This window comes from Periophthalmus magnuspinnatus, chromosome 17 (assembly GCF_009829125.3).
Source record: "Periophthalmus magnuspinnatus isolate fPerMag1 chromosome 17, fPerMag1.2.pri, whole genome shotgun sequence".
Taxonomy (NCBI): Eukaryota; Metazoa; Chordata; class Actinopteri; order Gobiiformes; family Gobiidae; genus Periophthalmus; species Periophthalmus magnuspinnatus.
In genome coordinates this window covers 21,325,324-21,350,941 of record NC_047142.1, presented here as the reverse complement: position 1 = coordinate 21,350,941, position 25,618 = coordinate 21,325,324, and the positions used below count along the sequence as shown (strand labels likewise).

The window sequence follows — 25,618 nt, the reverse complement described above, 5'->3', positions numbered from 1 at the left end:
ATTGGCTCACACAGAAAACACCTCACAGTAAATGAATGAACCGTTTTAATCCAAAAGGAACCCGCCCTCTTCCTCAACCGTAACACAATGTCCAGGGGTTGACGTAAGCAAAATTGAGGTTTGAATTTAATGGGATAAAAAAAGTAAATGTATACCTATTTTGCTAGAGCGCCGTAAGCAGCAATTAAAATGTGACTGCTAAAAAATTGCGAGCTATACCCAGGATGGAGTGCATTTTTCCACCTTTGAATTTGAAATATGCAATATGCAAGACAAGCTGACATATCTAAACTGACTTAAAGGTTTAGTTATTCCAGTCGTGTGTGCATTTCCATCATTTTGTACATCATTTTAACAATCCACTATGTAACCCTAAAGCTCCATGTTAAATGCTTGCATCACATTTTTTTTTGTAAACTGATGCTCTGATGTGTTTTTGGTCCTTGGAGACGTGGATGAAAATAACTGCCAGTTTAAGTCCATAATGAAATGTCGCCATCGTGTGGTTCACTTGATAAAAGCAGCCTCTGACCCAAGAGTGTCTAGAATGGAGGAGTTCATAAAAACGTCTTGTCTTGTTTATTGTGATCTATTTTTGTAGGTCTGAAACTAACAGTGCTGTTCACTTGAGTATCCGATTCAAGATACTTATTATTAATGTTAATCAGAAATTAAATTCAAATTTCTATGATTTTGCTGCCTTAGAACAAATCTACAATAAGCATATGCAAATGAATAATAATAGGTTGATAAAAAGGTGTTTGGAGACATTTCCCTATGCCTATTTTAGGAAACTATTTGTAGATTTGTGCTTGGTGAAATATAGGCTACTGACTAATCTGCCTCAGTTGCCAAGGTAAATCGGAATCTATCCAATCCCAGTTCCTGTTAAATCCCCGGGAGACGTCGCTACAGTGTAAACACAGAGCATAGGAGGCTGTGGAGACATTTCGTGTAGCTTGCAGTGGGTCTCAGTTCTTGTGATGCTAACGTGCAGCGCTGCGCCGCGTGAGGAGCCAGAGCGCACGCGTGAAGACGGGAGGCAGAATATTTTGCGCAGACTGTGTACTGTACATGGCCATTGATGCTGCGAGATGGATGTAGCCCCCCTGGTGTAAATAAGAATGGCGAGGCCAGCGGGTGTACAATGCAGCGCTTGACATCGGTGCGTTACATGGGATTATTTGTACAATCGTCCTTTTGCCGTTTTCATCGGAATCTGCCAGCTTGACAGCCAGCTCCTGATGGCTCGCATTTGACACACGAAAAGGGAGGCATAAGCAGACGAGGCGGCTTCTTCTGATAAACACTCGGGAAAAACAGGTCATTATGACCTTAGTATCCGCCGTCAAAAGAAAACCATCGGATGGCGTCTACGCGGCAGCTCTCTGCTTGCACCTTTTGCTTTGGGTTTCGTGTGCCGTGTCCGAGGAGGAGCATCATCATCACTTCAACGCTGAGGTAAGATAAATGGCCTTCCTGGGTTATCACAAATGACCGCGCGCTCTCTGCCTCCACAAATCATCCTGTCTCAGCAACACACGGCTCCACACTGACAGCGCGTCTGCCATGACCATAAGACAATAAGGAGACAGTCAATAAGGAGACAGTCAGCACTGAGCAGGACACGCACATGAAAAATATCGCGCATTTCTCATCGGAAACAAGGATGCTCATTTGAGGTTATTACACTGCGGTCCGTAAGCCGAGCTGATCCTGTGTGCTGCCCACTCCATAACACCAGAGCGGATGCTGTGGCGACTGTGCCCAAATGTGTCAATTATGATATGGCCATAACGACAAGTCATCATCTGTGTCCCGGCATTTGCCATGTACACCTTTGTTCAAAAATAACCTACTATTACCCACGTTGTTGCTATTTTGGTGCTGATATCAATGGGATAAGGTGCAACATAGCCAATGAAAGGATACAACAAAGGCAAAGGGCTTTTGTTTTCTCATGTAAAATGCTTCCATATGCAAAAAGTAAAGTAGGCTATTATTCAAAGCTATGTTATGTCCTTCATACAGAAGACTATAAATTAGGCTACTGGATTTAGCACTGAATCTAGAACAATAAATATAGCCATTTATACCCACGTTGCATAATTGTGTCTTTATATCTGATTTATGGACGAAACCCAGAAAGATTTCACCAAGAGCTGCACTTTGGAGGAATGAAATGCTGATGCCGCCACACACAAACACACCATTATTCAATTTTATGCCTCGGTGCAATGGGCAAAGATATCTCAATTGGACAAACATGACCAGGAAATACAGCCTCAGGAGCCAAGAAAATGTATAAACAAACGTAAGTGTCGTAACGGTGCGGATAGGACCAAAGGATGCAGACCAGAGCAGTTTTAACAGTGTTTATTTACAGCGGTGAAAATGCAGTCTTTAAACAGGTCACAAGAGCAGGTACAGGAACCGGGGAGCGGGAGACGGGTCAGGCGGGTGCGGTGCAGGTAGAGGCGGGCAGGACAGGACCAGGACGGGGATAGAAGCAGGTGCGGTACCAGGGCGGGCGGAGCAGACGAAGACCAGAGCGGGGAGCGGGTGACAAACCAGAGACCAGGACCGGACAGGAGACGAGACGAGCAGGAGACGAGACGAGCAGGAGACGAGACGAGCAGGAGACGAGACGAGCTGGAGACGAGACGAGCAGGAGACGAGACGAACAGGAGACAAGACGAGCTGGAAGCGATACCGGGACTGGAACGTGGCGGCAGGAGCTGGGCGAGTAGAGGCAGGAATCTGGAGGGTGCAAAAATCCAAATGAGCATTTGCAGGAAGGTACCATATAACAAAGCTTAGCAAGAAACATTCACGTTTTACACGCGGACGGTCTGGCACCGAGTGTAGACTGCCAAGCCTTCTTGTACTCAGCAGCAGGTGGTGGTGATTAGGCTGATGCACCCCAGGTGTGCACGGGAGGAGTCAGGCACTCCACCCAGCTCCAGACACGCAGGTAGGGGAGGGGGAGAGAGCACGGGAGGACAGGGAAACTGACATCATGACAGTACCCCCCCCCTAAGGTCCACCTCCTGGTGGACCCCCAGGCTTGTCAGGATGAGCGCGGTGGAAGTCTCTCACCATGTCGGGGTCCAGAATGCGTGCCCTGGGCACCCAGGATCGCTCCTCCGGACCGTAACCCTCCCAATCGACGAGGTACTGGAGGCCCCTACCACGGCGACGAACGTCAATCAGGCGGCGGACGGTGAACGCCGGGTGGCCGTCAATGACTCGGGCGGGCGGTGGGGGATCGGCCGGAGGGCACAGGTCGCTGGTCCGGACTGGTTTAACCTGGGAGACGTGAAAGGTCGGATGAATCCGGAGAGACGGGGGTAACTGGAGGCGCACCGCCGATGGATTTATGATCCTCATGATCTTAAACGGTCCCAGGAATCGGGGGGACAGCTTACGGGAGTCCGTCTTCAGCGGGACCGTCTTGGCGGAGAGCCAAACCATCTGGCCAGGTTGGTATACGGGCGCCGGGACACGGTGGCGATCGGCCGTCGCCTTAGTGCGCGCTCCAGCCCGAAGAAGGGCCGCCCTGGCCTTCTTCCAGATCCGGCGACAGCGCTGGAGATGGCGCTGAACAGACGGGACGGCGAGGTCCCTCTCCTCCGTGGGAAAGAGAGGGGGTTGATATCCCAGCGATGCCTCGAAGGGGGACATACCAGTGGCGGAACTCACGAGGGAGTTGTGAGCGTACTCTATCCAGGGTAGGTGAGTACTCCAGGTCGCGGGGTTGGCGGAGGCTGTGCACCGTAGGGCCGACTCCAGGTCTTGGTTGGCCCGCTCCGTCTGCCCATTAGATTGTGGATGGAACCCGGACGTGAGGCTAACCGTGGCCCCCAAACTGTCGCAGAAAGACCGCCATACCTGAGAGGTGAATTGGGTCCCTCTGTCGGACACGATGTCCACCGGGATGCCGTGGAGTCGGAAGACATGACTGGTCAGCTGGTCGGCAGTTTCTTTGGCTGTGGGGAGCTTAGGCAGGGCAACGAAATGGGCGGCCTTGGAGAAGCGGTCCACAATGGTGAGAACCACCGTGTTCCCCTGGGAAGGGGGAAGGCCCGTCACGAAGTCCAAGGCGATGTGGGACCAAGGGCGACGAGGAACTGGGAGAGGATGCAAGAGACCAGAAGGGGGTGAGTGGGAGGCCTTGGCCCGAGCACATACCTGGCAGGCGGCGACATAAGCCCGGGTGTCTGTGTCCATCGTGGGCCACCAGAAGCGTCTCCTGAGGAGGGAGAGAGAGCGACCGGCACCAGGATGGCAGGCGAAACGGGAGGCATGGACCCACTGGAGCACCTGAGACCGGACAGAATCGGGAACAAACAGTTTATCTGGAGGGCCGTTACCTGGGTCGGGGTCGTTGGTCTGGGCCTCTCGGACGGTGTCCTCGATATCCCAATGGACCGCGGCCACCACACACGAGGAGGGGATAATTGTTTCTGCGGTGACCGGGCTATCCTCCAGGGCGAACTGGCGGGAGAGGGCATCTGGTTTGACGTTCCGAGATCCGGGGCGGTAGGTGAGGAGAAAGTTGAAGCGGCTGAAGAAGAGGGACCAACGAGCCTGACGGGGATTGAGGCGCCTGGCGGACTGGATGTACTCCAAGTTTTTATGGTCGGTCCAGACGATGAATGGTTGCTCCGCCCCTTCGAGCCAGTGGCGCCACTCCTCCAAGGCCAACTTTACGGCAAGGAGCTCCCGATCCCCCACATCATAATTGACCTCGGCCGAGGACAATCGCCGGGAAAAGAAGGCGCAGGGACAGAGGCGGTTGTGGGGGTCGAACCTCTGCGAAAGCACGGCCCCCACTCCCGAGTCGGAGGCGTCGACCTCCACGATGAATTGCCGTGAAGGGTCGGGCTGGTGCAGGATGGGAGCGGAGGTAAACAGTCTCTTAAGCTTCTCGAAGGCTGTCTGCGCCTCAGGAGACCAGGCAAACGGCAAAGCAGGAGAGGTGAGTTTAGTTAAGGGCGAGATAACCCTACTAAAATCCCGGATGAAACGTCTATAAAAATTGGCAAAGCCGATAAATCTCTGGAGCTGTCTCCGGCTGGTAGGAACGGGCCACTCAGTGACAGCCTGGATCTTTTCAGGGTCAGCTCTTACTTGGCCCCGCCCCACAATGAAGCCCAAAAAGCTGACCTCCTCTGCGTGAAACTCGCATTTCTCAGCTTTCACGAACAGTTTATTCTCGAGGAGGCGCTGGAGAACCTGGCGAACGTGCTGATGATGCTCCTGGGGGGACCGCGAGAAAATCAAGATGTCATCTAAGTAAACAAAGACGAATCGGTTAAGGAAATCACGGAGCACATCGTTGATGAGGGCTTGGAATACGGCAGGGGCGTTGGTGAGACCGAAGGGCATAACCAAGTATTCGAAATGTCCCAGGGGTGTCTTGAAGGCCGTCTTCCATTCGTCTCCCTCCCTGATGCGCACCAGGTGGTACGCATTCCGCAAATCCAACTTTGAGAAGATGGTCGCACCGTGGAGGGGCGTAAATGCCGAGTCCAGTAAGGGAAGCGGGTATTTATTCTTTACGGTTATATTGTTCAGACCCCGGTAATCAATGCAAGGCCGCAGGGATTTGTCCTTCTTAGCCACAAAGAAGAACCCCGCTCCCACGGGTGAAGTGGACGGGCGGATGATTCCGGCAGCCAGGGAACCACGGATATAGTCCTCCATTGACTCGCGTTCAGGTTTAGACAGGTTATATAGCCTGCTAGATGGTAATGGGGCACCCGGCAGGAGGTCAATGGCGCAGTCATATGGACGGTGGGGCGGTAAAGAGAGGGCCTTGCTCTTGCTAAAAACCTCCCCCAGGTCGTGATATTCAGCAGGCACCGAGGACAGATTGGGGGTGTCTGGGGACGGATCAGCGACAGGAACGGACCTCCCGGCCGGAGGGAGGGCGGACCGAAGGCACTTGGCGTGGCAATCGGGACTCCAGCCCGAAACTCCGCCCCTGGCCCAATCGAAAACAGGGTTGTGGGCGCGTAGCCAGGGGTAACCAAGGACCAGAGGGGAAGCGGAGGAGGACAGGACATGAAACTGACGGTTCTCTTGGTGGTTGCCGGACAGAATCACGGTGACAGGTTCTGTGATGTGAGTGATGTGCCCCAGAAAACGTCCATTGAGCCCCTGGGCATTTAAGGGGCGTTCGAGGGGCTCCAGGTAGACCCCGAGCTGCTCCGCGACTTGGGCATCAATAAAGTCCCTCTCAGCCCCGGAGTCGATAAGGGCGGAAACGCATAAGGTCTCTGTGCGAACGCACAGGGTGGCGCTGAGCCGCAGTCTATTAGAAGAGTCCAGGATGTGTTGCTCGCCCACCAGTACTCCCAGTGCTACTGGTGGGCCCCCCCTTTTGGCCGAACTGGGCAAGTGACCACATAATGTCCGCGCTCACCGCAGTAGAGGCAAGCCCCGGCCAGACGACGCCTCCGTTGACGCTCCTCGGCCGACACAAGGGTCCTGTCGAGTTGCATGGGCTCATCCGGCGGGGGCGGGGCAGCGCGTGGCTCCGGCGGGACCGGTGACCGGCGTCTCTCTCGGCGACGAGCCCGTAGGCGGTTGTCTATACGGTGAGTGAGGGAGATGAGGGTCCGCAGGTCGGGGGGTTCGTCCCGGGAAACCAATTCATCTTTCAAAGTCTCGTTCAGGCCCCGCACAAACACAGCCCGCAGCGCGCTGTCCGTCCAGTCCAGCTCCGCCGCATGTGTCCAGAATTCAATGGAATAATCCGCTACCGTCCTGGAGCCCTGGCTGAGAGTCAATAACCGGGAGGCAGCATTGTCCTGGTAGTGCGGGTGGTCAAACACCAGCTTAAACGTGGACACAAATTCATTAAAATCCAGGCTATCCACAGACGTCTTCATTAGGCGCGCCTCTGCCCACTGGAGAGCTCTGCCCCGGAGTAATCCACATATATATCGGATCTTGGTGGCCCCCGAGCTGAAACGAGAAGGGCATTGCTGGAACATGAACTCGCACTGGAACAGGAATCCGCGACAGAGGTGAGGTTGTCCAGCATACGGCTCCGGATCCGTGCCTCTCGGCTCCGGGAGGCGTGGCGGCGCTCCAGCTGCAGCAGGCGGGGTGACGAGGAGCGCGGCCACCTGGTGGTTAAGCTGTGCCACCTGCTGGGACAATGTCTGATTTAGCTCCAATAGAGTTCGAATGGATTGTTCATGCTGACCCAGCACCGCCTCGGGGTGAGAGTGCGTGAGGCGGCGCGTCTGGTCCGGATCTGAGCCTGCTTGGTCCATAGTGGCCAGACCGTTCTGTCGTAACGGTGCGGATAGGACCAAAGGATGCAGACCAGAGCAGTTTTAACAGTGTTTATTTACAGCGGTGAAAATGCAGTCTTTAAACAGGTCACAAGAGCAGGTACAGGAACCGGGGAGCGGGAGACGGGTCAGGCGGGTGCGGTGCAGGTAGAGGCGGGCAGGACAGGACCAGGACGGGGATAGAAGCAGGTGCGGTACCAGGGCGGGCGGAGCAGACGAAGACCAGAGCGGGGAGCGGGTGACAAACCAGAGACCAGGACCGGACAGGAGACGAGACGAGCAGGAGACGAGACGAGCAGGAGACGAGACGAGCAGGAGACGAGACGAGCTGGAGACGAGACGAGCAGGAGACGAGACGAACAGGAGACAAGACGAGCTGGAAGCGATACCGGGACTGGAACGTGGCGGCAGGAGCTGGGCGAGTAGAGGCAGGAATCTGGAGGGTGCAAAAATCCAAATGAGCATTTGCAGGAAGGTACCATATAACAAAGCTTAGCAAGAAACATTCACGTTTTACACGCGGACGGTCTGGCACCGAGTGTAGACTGCCAAGCCTTCTTGTACTCAGCAGCAGGTGGTGGTGATTAGGCTGATGCACCCCAGGTGTGCACGGGAGGAGTCAGGCACTCCACCCAGCTCCAGACACGCAGGTAGGGGAGGGGGAGAGAGCACGGGAGGACAGGGAAACTGACATCATGACAGTAAGAGACTGAACTGGGGAGATTAGCCATAGCAAGCAGCACTGGGAGGTGGAGAACAGGGGATTGTGGGTAAGTCGTCACCCTGGGAGGCAGTGACAGTGACCCCTGGATACAACACAGCAGCAGATTTGTCGAGCCAATGAGGAAAGAGAGTGAGTAAGGTCAGTGCTAGAGGTGATGGATGCATGTACAGTGCAAGATGGATACAGAGCGGTCTACATGATTGCTATTGGACTTCATATCAGCAATCAGCAATATAGTCAGATGATACAAATCTGTACTGGATCATTATTTAAAGGCGCACTTTGTACATTTTCTCGTGGAGGGTTCAGCACCTGCAATAAAAACACCTGTGATCGAATAAACGCAAGATTGATAAGTAAAAATGCCTGGAAAAGCTGTAACATCGCCATGGAGACAAGCAGGTGTCGGACCGTCTGTGTGCAGTGTGTGAATGAATAATTATGCAATGTAAAACCCTAATTGTGTTATTATTGCAATTCACCTCAACAACTGTGAGACTTGGTTTGTCACTGAGCTACGCATAAAGACATTCAAACACAGGGCCAATAGAGCAGAGTCCCCTACTTCAGATAGAAATACAATAACAAAAACGCACAGCACAATTTTATCATATTAGCAAATTACACCTATAAACTGCCACAATATTGGTATTTAGATAAATGTTAAGATTTAAAACCCACACAGATTATAAGTAATTATTGTAAAACTCACAATATGGTCTTAACTAAACCGACCAACCTTAGACACTTTCAGCTCCTGATTCTACATAATATGGATATAAGGTCATAACCACACAATTTCAAAGTCAATATACTCTCAATATATACTCAATACTATGAAACATGTTACTAAGGCAGGACTAAACCAGGACTAGAAATGTGAACACTCCCTGACATCCTTGTACCTTTTAAATGATTGTTTTACTGACCCTCGCGACTTTACTGCTCGGGGAATTAAGTGAGTGTCAAATAAAAGGCAGCCCGTAGAGATTTATCGATTGACTTTAATTTTTACCCTTAGACCCTTGCCACAGATAATGGTCAATACTACTCTCAAGAGAACCACGGGCCAAATGTGTCAATGATGCTGACCTGCTTTTTTCTTTTTCTAACAAATTCCAAGAGACCAATACTCAAGACAATTGCAATTGGTTATGGTTAAATACAACATAAATTCAACATACTGTGACTTAAACCCATCATTCACAAGGTGTTGGGGTTCTCAAACATTTTTTAAACATTAATCATTACTTAAAGCGGCACTGTGTAATTTTTCTGATGCCTGTCTGCTTGTCTCCAAAGGGTTGTTATTGTGTTGTCTGGAAGGTTCTACAGTATGGCATTAAACTTGTATTTCTCTTCAGAGACAAGCATGTGACGCCCACAGGGAAAATTACAGGTCAGATCTGTGGAGGATACATGTTTTGCAATGTATTTTTAAGCTCTAAAACAATAAGAATAATGCCATACTGTGAAACACTTCAGGTGGGCAATGGACAGAAGCAGATAGTGGACCCACTGCTGCAAAATGAACATGTGTGTGTGTCCCTCTAACAGGAATGGCTACAAAGGTATGGGTACCTTGTCAACTCACAGCCGGGAATGTCCACGCTGCGCTCAGTCCAGTCCATGCACTCTGCTATAGCAACAATGCAGCGAGTATATGGCCTCAATGTCACCGGGAACCTGGATGACAGAACCAAGGAGTAAGTATTCACAAAAACAGTTCCCATTGTGTAAGTGCATAGGTAAAAATAGCCCCAAGTCAATGAATCAAAAATGCTAATATTACTTTCCATTTCCTTGCTAGTTTATTAACATGTCCTTGTGGGATGTTGAAACAAAATTTGTTTTGTGAAACACTCCTCTTTGGTATAAGAGCCAAAAAATAGTGATTGTTTAATTTGACACAAAACATCACAACTGGAAGAAAGAAACTGCATTCATCATTTTGTCCATTATTTAATAGAAAACTATACATGTTAATCTGTTAATTATTTTTTAGATTATTATAATTAATAAACCATTGGATTTATATAGCACCTTATAGCATTATTCAGTCACTCCACACTTGGTGGTGGTAAGCTACTTTGAAGCCACAGCTGCTCTGGAGCAGACTGACAGAAGTGAGGCTACCAATCTGCGCCATCGGCCCCTCCGACCAACACTCGCACCAACCACATTCATACTAGCCAATATGGATAAAGTGCCTTGCCTAAGGACACAACAACAGTTTATGCCACTGCTGCCCCACTGTGGCACCTGGTATGTGGTCTCCCAACCAAGTACTAACCAGGCCCGGTCTTCTGATATCTGATGAGATCAGGCTTGGATGAGCTGGTATGGCTTGTTACTTGAAGCTAATACCTCTTGGAAGAGTGCCATCTTCAACTTAAAGATTTTCCAGATGACTACCTCTGAAACCTTTGTTACTATGGAACAATCAAAGCTGAATAAGGATTTACATACGTTTGTATAACATTTTTGTATATATGATATTTAACTGGCATTGTTTTTGCATATTTTAGTGATTTAATATACCTCTAAATAGATTATGAGACACACCTTCAAAGAAAATCCTGTAGAGTCCCTCATTCTGCTATTCATGGGTTTCAGCTGTTCAACTGTTTATCGATGCCATTTTGAGGACTTTTGACCATTGAAAGGATACGTTATTGTGTTTTGAATTGTTAATCGCTACGGTAATGGCCTAACTCTGAAACTCATGGATATATGTATTCTTTGGCACTGAGCATGAGCAGACCATGTCTTGTAATGTTGCTGCATATTTCCCTTGACGATATGTTAATTAACTCGCTGATTGTTTCCCCCCAAAGCTGGATGCAGAAGCCAAGGTGTGGCGTCCCAGACAAAGGTACCTCCCGGTCGCGGCGGCGGAGGTATGCTCTAACGGGACAGAAGTGGCAGCGCACGCACATTACTTACAGGTGAGAGACGGGTGGTTGTCATGGCAGCAAGGCCCATTGTTAACTTAAGATGTCAGTGATAATTTTCTCAGTTCTTCCATCTATCAGATCCCCTCAAGCTTTGCATCACATGTTGTCATAGAAACACACCAGCATTCATGGGTTTCAGCTTCTTGAAATGTGACATTTTGAGGACATTTCACCACATTTGTTCTAAATTGTTAAGTGCTATGGCAACTGTTCTAATTTGTCATCATTCTGAAACAAATGGACAGACTACAACACAGTTTTCAGATGTGCTGAGCTAACATGCAGTCTCATAGAGTATAAATAATTAACTGCCTTCCATTTGTGCTTTATGTTCCCATTACTACAAGACAAAGCATGAGTTAAGGAAGACAATTTTTCCTTTCATATATGGAATTGTTTGAAAAACCTTCAGCACAAATTGGCCATAATCTCAACATAAAAAAAAAAAAATCCTTGGCTCATCTTATCATGGCTGATTAAGCTGGTTTTTAATGGGTTCTGAGGAGGGCTGATAAACGGGGTCTGGCACAACCGCACAACTGACAGGTTACAGCAGTAATGGCCGATAACACTGTCAATTTATTCAAATCCGTTTCCTGCAGAATTTGAATTGATGAGCCCCCTCTCTTAATGGAATGTCAATCAGAGCAGAGCAGTGCTGCTGACTGCACTTTACTCATGAAAGAGAGAGAGAAGATTTCACTTTCCTCTGTGCCTGCCAGAGCCTGATAACGACCACCATGCTCAAAGTTCAACAAAAGCTGCCAGGCCTGAAATAGTTGTGTCAAGTACAACTATTTTACACTCTTCTCATTTTGTTTTTGCTAATTACTTTTTCTAGCCTCCAAAATCTGTGGAATTTGAATTAGCAAACCTTATATTGGCCACTTGGAACAAAACAAGTACTCCCTAAGCTTTGTCTCTCACTAAAGAGTCCCTCCTTTGTGTACTAGGAATTAATCTGTTTACTAGTAGTATATTTTCAGTTATTTCAATAAAATGTTCTTGTTTTAATAATGTGGATGTCCAGACTGTTATAGAGAATGTACAATTCTCTTTTCAAATGCCATTGAATTTCATCTTCTTTTAAAGCTATAATGCTGTTACCTCCTCAGAAACATACCTGGAGTTGTTTTGTTTTGTTCACACATTTGAATAATCCTTTATGATTATTCTGTCTACATCTCCAAAGCTCAAAATGCACTGTTCTACTTTATGATGTCATGAAGTGGTAGTTTTCAAGTTAACAGCTACATTTTACCTTTTATTTAGAGATTGGCAGTTCCAGGGCTGAAATCACAGAAATGATTTTAGTGAAGGTGTATGGAGTGTAAAAACACGGTGGAGCTTCCAGTGTTACCACATGACATCAGAAGGTGGAACAGAGCATTTTTAATGTTGAGCTGTAGAATAATAATAAAGTGTTACTCAAGTATGTGTGAATGAATCAAAACACAACTCCAGGTATGTTTTTGAGAAGGTAACAGAGTGTTTTCCATTTGAGAAAAGAACTCAGCCTAAATATTCAGGGCAATAGCCTAAATAGCCTAAATAGTGTAATATGATACAATAAGAGTGGTTCCCATTCCCCAAGTTGGGGAGCACTGCCCCATGACAGAATGTTTGTGTAAATGTAACTACATTTGTACCAACTAAGTACTTAATCAATGCCACCACAATAGCAGTATTATTCATACACTTTTGTTCCTGCCAACAGCATAATGCAATGGATTATATGGCATCCTTACAGTATTTTTAACAACTGCACTGACTAGAGCTGCACAATTTAGGGAAATGCATTGTGATTTATGTTTGAAAAGTATGATTCTGAGTGCACATTCTAAACATTCCCATGAATTTCAATAAATAGACAGAATTTTTTATTCTTTGAGGGGACATTGTATTGTGTAAATGATCAGCCTGAGATCTGTTAATAGTGGCAACTCAAACCGCAGTTGACTGAATTGCAATAAACTTACTCACTTAGTTAGATTACAGTTTTGAAAAGACAACTCTTGCAGAATATTTTATCCATTACTTTATTCATTTTTCCCATTTTTACCCTTCCCAGTATAAAAAATGTCACGCCGAAGGTGGGAGCCCGTGAGACGCATGACGCTATCCGACGGGCGTTTGACGTGTGGCAGGGAGTGACACCTCTGCGATTCGAGGCCGTCCCATACAGTGCCCTGGAGACAAGCCGGAGGGAGGTGGACATCACCATCATCTTTGCCTCTGGTTTCCACGGTGACAGCTCCCCCTTCGACGGAGAGGGAGGCTTCCTGGCTCACGCATACTTCCCCGGACCTGGCATCGGAGGCGACACGCATTTCGACTCAGATGAACCCTGGACCCTCGGGAATCCCAACCACGACGGTAAGGATAGAGGTAGGGATCAGAACATATGAAGTGCTTTAAAACTGTTGTATAGGTTGTGTTCACGTTGTAGAATTTGATGATGCCATAATTTCAGATGCAGAGTAGGGGCTTATATAACTCAATGGGATATTTTTCTGAATAAATATCCATACTGCGTTGAACCCTATCATTATTTGGTCCACAAACATGCCATATTAATCTTATGGCTTGTGTTACCACTGACAGTCACCTTAGGGTTGAATAATGGCACTGCTTTCTGAAGCTATTGTGGGAAAAATCTGTTTATTTATACTGCCAGAGAAGACATTGGACTTTTGGTAGATAGGACTAGTATTTCCAGAAAATATTAACCATAAACCAGGAAAACAAATCTGCAATCTGACAGTTAAACAGCAAACTCTATCATCGAATGTTATGTCACATTAACGCAACCTTGGCACCGTTAGTGACACACAGGTTTAATGTTGTATGTTAGAAGGTTTTAATCAAGGGGGATGTTTTAGCCATTTACTGCTATTGGAGATGTGAGAATTGAGAGAAGGCCAAGAATTTTACTCCACTGTGTTCTGGAGTAGCAAAAAGATAAATTTGTGTTTTCCTCAGCCAAAATTGATTTTATATAGCTACAACAGCGGTACTTAAAGGTGCACTATGTAACTTTCTGGTAGAGGGGGATCTTGATTTATCTTGCACTTATTCAATTACAGGTGAATTCACTGCAAAAATACATTCAAACTTGCTTAATTTCTGTGGGTGGGCTTGCCTCTCCACAGATTTGTCCTAATACTTGGCCTCATGTCGTACTTTGTTTGTCTCCATGTGGAAAATTCTAGGCAAACCAGTGAGGGACCCTCCACCTGCAAAGTCACATAATGCACCTTTACTAAGTTAGGAGAGGAATCCAAACTAACTAAACAACAATATAACAATAATTCTGGATTATGAGGACTATGCGTACAATTCTAAGCTGCCAGTCCAAGCCAGTTCAATCTTTTATAGTGAAACTGAATGTGTGAGTAACCAAAATGAAAAGCTACGCACATTTGGCTAGTTGTAGTGTTTATGTCAAGCCCTGTATAGGACGTCTGGTCAGTTTTATGGTCAGCAGCAAAAAGAGAGGAGAGATTCTTGTGCACAAACAAAGAACGCACATGTCTTTGATCAGGCTGTGCTGTTCAGACGCATCACCCCATCTGTCAGGATCCAAATGTTTTTCCCACATAATAAGCTCTTGAGATGACAGGATAGAGAGCCCTGCTATTTTAAGACTTTAGTCGCTGGCACATTATGGCTATTCTGTTGCTTGATGTGATGTGGTATCGAGCTATAATTTAGAAAATGGTTCCCCGTTAAGGATGTGTACATTTTGTTACATAAGAGTGACACGTACAAACTATACAAAGATGTCAATTAGTGTCATAGGAAAAGACATTGGGGGTAGTTATGTGTGTTTGGAGTTAAAAGCCTTTGATTATATGACATTGTATTTAATGTCATGAAGATAAATATGGGTGTATTAAAAAGCATACAAATGGTTTTAAAGATGCACTCTATGTAACATATCTAGTGGAGGGTCTGCCACTTCATGGAGATGTTATTGCTTTGCCTGAAACCATAGACAGTATATATAAAAGGACATACCTAACCTGTTAGCCACTGCATTCCAAATAGGAAGTGATCATGGATCCGCTTCTGGTTGCTTCGACTCTGGTTCCGATTCACCCCTGTAACCCCTCTCTTCATAAATGCCGTTCGTCATTTTTGGGCTTAAAATGTTCGTATTGACCCGCTCTACATGATCCTGGTATTTTATTTCACTAATATATCCGTAATTCAAGATATGAACATTAATAAGAGACAAATCAGCTGCCTTCTTTCCCTGAGATGATGTCACACTCCCTTAATCCACTTCTTTATACACTCTATGTCTGAAACATTCAACAGTAAGGTATTCAACTTCTCTATCTTGCATTTATTCAGTTGTGTTTTTATTGCTTGTTTACATTGAAATTACTAGGTTTAACGCCATACTATGAAACATTCCTGGCAAACATCTCCCAAGTATCATTGTTCAAAATATGGTAGGAGGAACAGTCATTTATCGGGGTCAGTATTTATCATGGAGACTTTTTCTTTGTACTAGTGGGAAAATGTTGGCTATTTTTTTGTAGTACAATGAGATTTGAGCAGTAGAAGGTTGAATTATGAACCTCTTTGACTCATTATTTATACAAACTAACAACTTAAGCGTTGGATTCTGTCATTTATTTCTTGCCGCTCATATTTTTTAACAATATTGCACACTTAGAATCCTTTTAGAGGGATAATTCTGCTTTATGATTTGGTTTCTATATTATCATTTATTGTCTGTAATTACTTCAACAATATGTAGCACTTCAAAATGTGTTATTGTGACAGGCTTACTCCCAAGTATCACCACATAGGCTACTTCTGCATATTAGTTTTTTGTTTGTTTTTTTGGACTAAGACTAAATCAGGAAACAATTGAAGTATCTGCCATCTGTACCCAGAGACATGAGCACTCAACACATTGTGCTTTCACTGTTGTTCAAGCCTGGCCCTGCATCTATTGTAGGGAACATTATAACCTATGAATGGTGCAGGTCATAGATAGAGCCATCTGCAAAGAAATGAACAAGGACTGAGCTGGAGTTGTCCTTGGTACGGCAGCGCAATGGAAACTTCCCATTATATGAAAGGCCTAAACCAGGATGAACTCATGAAGTTGATGTTATGGTTGGCGTGTGTTGATATTAAGATGTTAAGCTGTGGCTAAAGCAAAACTGAAGCTTCTCCAGAAGAATTGACAAAAAGACTTAAATATGAACTGAATCACATGTATTTCAGAACAAGTTTATACAGAACATGTTTTTGCAGATGTACAGTTTGCGATTTGCTAATTGTGCCCATTAAAGTTGTGATTTTGATCCAATTGCTATTAATCTTGCAGCCCTACAGGGGACAACAAAACAGTTGCCAGTGGAGCTCTATATGAAAATGATGCTGTTAATACCAAAACGAAAACATCTCTGATGTTAACACAGAGAATAAAAATGCACTGTAACAGTATTGTTCCTCTGGAGTTTATATTAGGCCCTTCACTAATGCTCGTGCTGTGTGTCAGTGCCGTAGATGCTTTTCCCTCTTGGACTTCTACACACTCCACCACAAGCACAGTTTAATTATCCCACCAACATGTCTCCGGCCTGTCACTGCTGTGCTAATACCGTGGTGCCACTCGCCAGCCTCCCATTCTCCCAACAGTGCAGATTATGGCTTGTGTTTTGTTCACTTTTAAAACCATCATCAACTTCTTGTCTATATGTTCTTACATCGACAGTCCTATGACAATTGCTGAGCCCAAAGTTAATTTTGAGTACATGTTATTGAAGCTTTTCTTCAAAACAAGCTCTCTCAGATGAGGGGTATAATAGTCTAGCAGGACAGACCTTATCCACTGTAGGGCAATTATTATAATGTTAATGACACAGATTAAGATTACATTTTTTAGGCCTTTCCCTCAGTCATCCAGGTCTGATCCACAGCAAGCGAGAAATAAAATCTGTCAACTGGACAAAGGATGTAGCAGTGAAGACGTTTTGCTGCTCATCCAAACTGTTTCTTCAGTTCTGGTCAAATTACACATAGACTTCAGATATAAGGTAGTGTCCACCATTAATCTGTCCAGAACTGAAGATGGGGCTTGGATGAGCAGCAAAACATCTTCAGTCCTATAACGTTTTGTCCAGTTAACAAGTTGATTTTATTTCTCTTTTACTTATGGCACTTGTTGGATATAGATTATTGAGAAATATTTAATTTGAACTTTTGACATGTAAACACAGAAAGAAATAAGAGATTATAAAACATGAATACAAACCATATGTATCGTTGCGTTCAAGCGTAAGGAAACACAGCTAATTTTTTCTGGTTGTTTATTTTCTGGACACAAGGGCTACTGTTGGCCGTAACATATGCCAAAACAGGAGAAAAAACAGCAGACCCAACTCACCAGAGCCAGTCTAAAAAAACAGACCAGTAACAAATAAAACCTTCACATCTTGCTGGCATAGCAACCAAGTGCCACATACAAAAGCAGAAATTACATTAACATCACGTAAACAGTTAAAAGAACAACAAAAGGCGTTGGCTCTGAACTAAATATTAGATCATTACAGTATTCAGAAATCAGAAATCTATTGTTGCTTTACAAATAAACTTACAATACAACGATACCTGTGACCCAAATAAGGTTGATCATGCAATTTTTTTCTATAACTAAGCACGTGAAAAGGACAGTTCTCTGCTTACAATTTGTTAGCTGAGGTGATATGCTGCACTGTCATGTCCAATGCCCTTGTGCTGCCTTAATGGGCTTTCATAGCAGTGTAATTCTAAAAGTTGCATGTAGACATACGCGCTAATGGTACCTCGGACCGGTTTCCCCCGGGTGCATTTGGGCTGTAGTGCTGCAGGTAATGGGAAGAAGGGGAGTATAACCTTTTAGCTTCTGGTGGAGGGTCAGTGCTTGGTGCTGGCAGGAGTAGATATTGTGTTTTAAAGGGCAGCAATCTCCCGGGGTCTCCCTTCCACAATTGGACATAAATGAACTGTACTCCTTTGTAAGTCGCGGTGACACTGAAGGCCAAGAGAGAAGAGATGGTTTTCGTCTTTGTGTGATGCGAACTGGAAACTGGCGATGTGGGTTTGGATGAGGCTCTGGCGTTAAGGTGCTTTTAAATCTACTGTGTTTTTGAGTGTTGCCTTGAGTAGAATCATGAGTCTGAATACACTTAGTGCCTATTTAGTACATTTTTACCAATTGAATCCACATTATTGCTATTTTTTTATGTCTTTTGTAATAACTTTGTGAAATAATAAAAGATTACATCCCAGAAATAAACATATATATAATGCCCTATATAACACCACTCACAATAAGAACGAATGCTTTTCAAGGATTTTGGGGCTGTAAGACACTCATAACTGAAAAAATGCAAGCTAGATAAGTTTAATGCCATGTTGTGGAATATTCCAGGCAAGGCTATAACATCTCCATAGGGACAAGCAGGTGGCGCATCCTGGATGGTAGTGGTGACTCTTTAAAAATGTATTATTAACAGTTTTTGTTTTTACTTGGTCAATAGACAGTCATCATTATCCAGCACTTTCAAATTAGTTTATTTTAATGCATTCAGTAACTAACCCAACACCAATTTAGAGGTTTACTCAGGAAAGGAGTAAAGGAAACAGATGGGTCTTAGTAATACGTTGATATAGTGGGATAATCAATGGAGCTTGTTAGTAATGAATGACAATAATATTTCTTTATGGCCACATTCCTATAAGCAATTGACACCATTTCCTCATGGGACAAAGGTATACATTATTCATATTGGAATACAGTGGTGTTATGCAAATATGTGCTACCATGCAAGCATAAGGCTAAACCAGCACTCAAGAGAGCTCAACCACACCACTGAACCCAGGATCTTCTGTTTCTAATTATTCAGGGACAAATCCACCACCTTACTTCACTGCACCAACTTACTTTACAGCACCTCTGGTTAAATGTGAAACTACATTTTACCGAACGGTTTGTACGTGTTTGACAGATGTAATCAGTAATAAAAGCAAGGTTTCAACAACTTACCAACCTAACCTAGATGGACAACATTATAGTGTAGTAGTAATATCATTATTAGTAGTTTTAGTAGTAGTAGTAGTAGTAGTAACAGTTTTTTGTTTTTTAATAATTTTTATATGATGTTTAGATATTTCATGTTAAGACCACATATGTTCAAATTTTCCATTCTCTCAAATCACCCAATGGAATACTCAAAGAAGTATTTTGAAGTAGTCACAGTACTGGTAGTAGTTGTAGTATTAGTAGCTGTCATATTAGTAGTAGCCGTAATGGTGGTAGTAGTTGTATAGAACTGTGGGGGTACGCTACCTGTTTGTCTCCATGGAGATGTTATTGCTTTGCATGACATGTTCCACAGTATGGCATCAAATTTGCTTATCTTGTATATATTCTATTAGAGGTGTTCTTATTGTTCAAAATAACTTGAAAAACATGCAGTTTTACTATGTGCAGGTTCACTGTTCTGAAATTTGTCTCCATGGAGATAGATTTACTGCCATACCATGGAACATGCCGGGCCTTTCCCCAGAAAAGTTACATAGTACAACTTTAAAGTGTGAGAGATATATTTTGTGTCATTACTCACTCCTCTGTTTCTCCGTAGGTAATGACTTGTTCTTGGTGGCGGTTCATGAGTTGGGACACGCCCTCGGTCTGGAGCACTCCAACGACCCCACTGCCATCATGGCCCCCTTCTACCAGTACATGGACACCGAGAACTTCAAACTACCTCACGATGACCTGCAGGGCATACAGAAGATATATGGTAACCTTTTTGTCCTTACAGTATGTACTAAACTGCCTTTTCTAAAATATTATGTTCAAATCTATTCAAACATATATATAGCACTTTACTTCTTCAACATCAATCAATCAATCAATCAATCAACATTTATTTATAGAGCACTTTACAACACTCAAGGTGACCAAAGTGCTTTCCAGTAAAATCGAATTAAAACAAGTTAAAATCATACTAAAACAGTAAAAATAGGAGAATAAAATACATTAATACAACAAATTATAAATAATGTTAATGTGTCACAACATTACTAAGTGTTGAAAGCTAGTCTGAATAAATATGTTTTAACATGGCACTCTAAGCACTTAACATACTGGAACCATCCACCTATTCACTAGCACTCACACATTCCTGCATCCCAATAACACAGTGATGGGATACATGCATGGATCAAACCTCTAACCTTTGGATTAGTGGGTGAGCAATTACAGTTATTATATAAATGAGTAAGATACTGGTAAGTCTGTCATTATGTAACATTCAATAGTTTTAGAGCTCAGAAGTATTCACTGATATGCGTTGACCTTGCAGTTTTGAAAATGGGATGTGCACAAACATATTACACATAAGAATATTGCTGATTATGAAAGCAGTCAGAACGAGCAGACATTAGTTATTCAATCAGTAACTTAGACTTGAGCTTCATTGAGGCCAGATGGCAGCAGCATAATTACTGTTTAAAAATATATTATTCAAAGCAGTAGCAATCTTGTAATGACTTATGCATTTCAATGACTGATGTTGATTCAGTCTTCAGTTACATATATGTCCACACAAGACTCTGAAAAACACTGATACAATCTATAGAAACCAAATGATACCAATGACCTTTCTGATAAAAAGTAATATATTTCTATGCCACATACACTTCTTACTGTTGAGTCTAAATTATAAAACATACGCAAAGACTTTAAAGTTGCACTGTTTAACTTTTCCGGTGAATGTTCCATGGTATGGCAGTAAATCTATCTCCATGGAGATAAGCAGGTGATACCACCAGACCAGGTTTCAGGGAGGTGAACCTGCATATTTTTCAAGGTATTTTGGACAATAAAACACCTGTAATGGAGTAAATGCACGATATACAAGTTTTAGCGCCATACTGTGGATCATATCATGCAAAGTAATAACATCTCCATAGAGACAAACATTCATTTCATAAAACACTAAATTGAACTTATTTATTTGTCTGTTAGGTCCACCGGACAGAGCGCCACAGCCCACCAGGCCTCCGCCCACTGTACCGCCTCCTCGCTTCCATCCGCCCTCTGACCCTCGCAAGCACGATCGCCACTCGTCCCGCCCACACAGACCTCCACAGGGAGCCAAACCCTCCAACCCCAACTCCAAACCCAACATCTGTGATGGAGGCTTCAACACACTCGCCATCCTGCGCCAAGAGCTCTTTGTGTTCAAGGTAACATTTATGTTTTATGTTGTAGTTTGCAGTAATGTTTATCAGTGTAAGATTCTGCAGTAGTACAGTGGTGGCCAGAAGCCAATTGTTCATCAGTCTGTCCCAAGGCTTCTCTGACCATATTACAATTAGGACTGGTCGTTTGTTTTTTGTTTTTTTTTTTTATTTTGATCAAGCTCAATTTTTTTATTTCATTTTATCTTTTTAAAAATAAAATAAAATGGCTTTTAATATTGATTCATGAACATAAACATTACAAACAATACAATACATCAATCTGTGCCATGTCACACAAAAATGTAGCTTATTTCTTTCTCCAAAGTCTGAACACTGCTCCAAACCACATTCTTTTACGGACAGAGGATTTGGCTATAAACCTCTTGATTCAAAACCCCAACCCTATCACTGACGAGGCCTGGATCATGATCTCTCGATTGTCTGCCTGAGAAATCTGACTTATACTTCCTACATGAGTATAGTATCTTATTTATAAACAACTAAACTACCAAAGTGTTCCTTACATATTTTTCAAACAGGGTACAGTTTAAATGAAAACTTGCATTTGGGTGCGCTGGGCACATTAATATTGCATAGATCCATCTGCCTGAGTGTTTAGATTATGTAATTTTACAGCTGTAGAGTGGGCCATAAAGACATTTTTTAATGTAATTTGTGCTGTCTAAGATTGAGTTTTTTGTGCAAGAACAATATTAAACCTATCTGTCAAATTGTTTATTTCTATAGGACCAATGGTTCTGGAGAGTGCGGGACAACTCTGTGGTACCTGGATATCCCATGCAGATAAACTACTTCTGGAAAGGCCTGCCTCCGAAAATCGATGCCGTTTATGAAAACAGTGAAGGGAAATTTGTCTTCTTCAAAGGTAAGAAAGCTCCCGCAGCCTGTGTCCTTGGACAAGAGGTGCGGTAAACTAAGCAGATTCACATCATTGCAATTTTAATAAATTCACAGCTCGGTGTACAACAACACAAGAGACACAACTGTAGCACACATATTAGGGAAATAGAAGCAAACCAAAGATCATCAAGTCAGTGTGCAAAGGCTCACAGCAATTCGCCCATTTAATGATTAACCCCAAATCACTTCAAATCCTACAAGTTGATTATTGCTAAGTGAAGATCAGATCAAGGTTCTTAAAAGGTTTCAAAAACCAATTAACAAATACATCATCAAATACTTTTTTCTGTTTTTCTGTGTCTCAAGCTGATAATTGGTTTTAGAATTAAAATCAAAAGTAAGACTGTTCACTGCTCAGGTTAAATTCGATTTAGATCTCGGTTTTAATTTGCTTTGCTTGTAAAATAAATGAAAAATGTGAACTACTTAACTACTTAGACTGGATCTATGAAGGTCCACTTACCAGAACAAATGCACAAAAACATAATGGAAGAGGGAGGATATGTATAATTGATAAGTGAGTGCAGTGTTGTGTATAGACCAGTGGACGTGGTATATAGCTGTAGTAGCATCATGGGCTTGGGTCCAGCTCTGCCTCTCCGTCCATCAGGCAGATTAACACGACATCTGTCACCCTGTAGGATCACAGTATCTTCATTTATTTATTCACTAACGCTAGACTTTAACTGTGTGATTAGTGTGTGCAGTGTATGTATGAGGACTAGCTATTTAGTGCAGCTATCTTGTTTGGGCTTTTGGCATTTTTGATCAAACTGAATTAATATCCACAGCACTACAATAAAATAATTAGTCCCACTGGAGGTATGTTACAGATGAAACAGCATATATTTTTATTTACTACGCACATATCAAGAACTGCGTGGTTAAATTGTGATGTATAGGCACAGCTGGTGGTAAACCTAGTGAGATACTACTGGGATCCCTGGAGGCTTAGATGTTGAGTTGAATCAGATTTTCTTCTAGTATACAGGATTTAGTATGTCTTTAGTTCTTCTTGACAGTCTAATTTTAATATTTAAAATGTATTCAATGTTTAGTTTTATTGCGATTGTGATACACCTCGGACGCAGTTGTACATAATCATCCAGTACTTCCTTATCCATTTGTCTCTTGGATCTGGGTTGTTATAATGTAGGTGGTAATAACACTTGACAGTTGAAAAACAAATTCCTTCTGTGGTAATCCTGTGCAATTAATTAGATTTTAATAGGGATTGTTCAGTTCAGTTCAGTCATTTCTAATTGCCAATGATCAGAGACAAAAGGTTTTGAGGGAGAAATTTGACTATGTATTGTTTATGTTCAGAAAATTTAAATAGAAAACCATTAATTTGTTTTTAATAAGAAAAAATAAAATAAAATAAAAGATGAGATCAAGAAGAAAAAAAACAGAACGACATTTTTTGCGATGCTATAAAACGCTTAAGAATTACTGAATAAGAGAAAGAGATAACAAGATCTAACCCTGAGAATTAAGTGAAAGAAGTAATTCATTAAAAGATAACATCTATTCTATGTCAGATTTAAGCTACTATTCAAAGTCTTCTTTAACTTGGTGCATGTCTATTTTAGGAAACCGTTTCTGGGTGTTTAAGGACACGACACTGCAGCCCTCGTATCCTAAGGACATCTCACTGTTTGGGAGTGGCATGCCCGCCCAGAACATCGAGACAGCTGTCTGGTGGGAGGACGCGGCCAAAACCTACTTCTTCAAAGGCGACAGGTGAGTGAGGAGATGGATTGGGTCTGACACTGCGACATGACTGAGAGAAAGTGGTAGAGGCTCTGTATTTCAATATGGTGGCCAATGAATAAGTGTTTGTCTGTTTTTTCATATGAGGTGGTATTATCATTTCCTAAGACACACAATATGCCATTATATCTGTATTGGGGCAACACATCTGAGTTGCCACAATTATCAAATCACAAAGGCTGAAATTATTTAGATAATAAAATATGCTCTGCAAAGAAGTAGAAAAATCTTGCTGTGCCTGTAGTTTATACCTCTACAAACACGGGATTGTTGTATATGTGTATCAGTTTATATTTCTTCTTTCAGACATTAATGCTGCTTTACTATGCGACATTTGAACAGAATCCAACTTTTTAAAGAGTCCATATTACATACAGTACTCTGCTCAGTTATAATGTTGTTTCTTCATCACAAACATACCCAGAGTTGTAATTTGTTTAACACACAAACCCTGCATATTTAGGCTGAGTTATTCTCTCAAACAGAAAACACTCTGTTCCACCTTGTGATGTCATGTGGTAATACAAGAAGTTAACTTGAAAGCTAATGCTTCATTACATCACAAGGTGGAACGGAGCATTTTGAAGTTTGAAGATGTAGAAAGAGTAATATTAAAGGGTTACTCAAACATGTGTGAATGAGGTATGTTGTAGATGAGGTACCAGCATTAGAACACGACTTAACATAGGACCTTTAAAAAGAAATTGAAAGTAAACATGACTTTTCTAGACTAATTAACTATAAGTAACAGCTAGCTAGTTTCTTTTTATTTGTAAGAAAAGTTTAAAATGACAAATATTGATTCTTTAAATGTTAAACAGGATGTTGCATAAGTTCTGTGCACTGTGTTTGTCCGATGCATGAATAGTTTAGTATCAGTGCCTCATAGGTTTGGCAGGGCGTACATCCTGGCTGTTCTCTAAGCTGTCACATGTTTATTCAAAAACACCAACAGCGTCTTCAGCAGCTGACAACTGCGGCTTTCTGGACTCAAACCAAAACAACCCAAATGTTACAGCCACCTTTAGCTGTCCATATGATGAAGTTATTACTTTCAAAACAAGATGACGTTGATGGTGATGCATGTGACTTGTTCAATATCTAATTTAGTTCCTGTCTGCAGCGTGGGTCTCTAAGTTTGGTCCTGGTCCCAGTCTGACTCACATGTTTGTTCAGCCGTCATTATAAATCATATCCTTGGAGGTCACGGGGCCCTCCGGAGCTGACAAAATGCTTTGTCATGATTCTGTCATCTCTCAACCTGCTGCGGCAAATCATGTCCAACACAAAACATATATGCGTGCATGTAACTCCAGCCAATCAGGGCAATCAGTTCATAACAGTTTTGTGGTTCTGGTGGAAAGAGGCATCAGGTTGCATGTCTGTGTGCTGATTTTAAGATAAGAGTAAAAACTAGTTAATCAGATATTATGTTGTATTAATTGTCTATGCAAAGCAAAATCTGATTGTTGGTGGGTGTGAGGAAATAGTTTTAACTGTCTTTTCAATCCACTTTATTTATATACTGTAGCACATATTCAAACAGGTAGTTTCCAAAGTGCTGCACAGGGACACTTACAATAATAAACAAAAGAAGGAATAAATGCTACTGTTACTAGTCAAACAGTACAAATCAGTCAAATTTAAAATAAGATAAAATGTCTCTTAAGACG

At 43.3% G+C, this 25,618-nt stretch overlaps 1 protein-coding gene across 1 annotated transcript in view; it reads left to right on the top strand.

Annotated features, from left to right (window-relative positions):
- Nucleotides 1-1,018: 1,018 nt before the first annotated feature.
- The window catches only part of mmp16b (matrix metallopeptidase 16b (membrane-inserted)), a 31,199-nt gene continuing 6,599 nt past the window's right edge, over nucleotides 1,019-25,618 (top strand). The window contains exons 1-8 of the mRNA XM_033983097.2: nucleotides 1,019-1,461; nucleotides 9,592-9,740; nucleotides 10,872-10,982; nucleotides 13,063-13,367; nucleotides 19,643-19,804; nucleotides 21,034-21,254; nucleotides 21,999-22,137; nucleotides 23,765-23,915. Of these exons, the coding sequence (XP_033838988.1) occupies nucleotides 1,330-1,461; nucleotides 9,592-9,740; nucleotides 10,872-10,982; nucleotides 13,063-13,367; nucleotides 19,643-19,804; nucleotides 21,034-21,254; nucleotides 21,999-22,137; nucleotides 23,765-23,915 (1,370 nt within the window). The 5' untranslated portion in view covers nucleotides 1,019-1,329. The remainder of the gene's footprint in view (nucleotides 1,462-9,591; nucleotides 9,741-10,871; nucleotides 10,983-13,062; nucleotides 13,368-19,642; nucleotides 19,805-21,033; nucleotides 21,255-21,998; nucleotides 22,138-23,764; nucleotides 23,916-25,618) is intronic.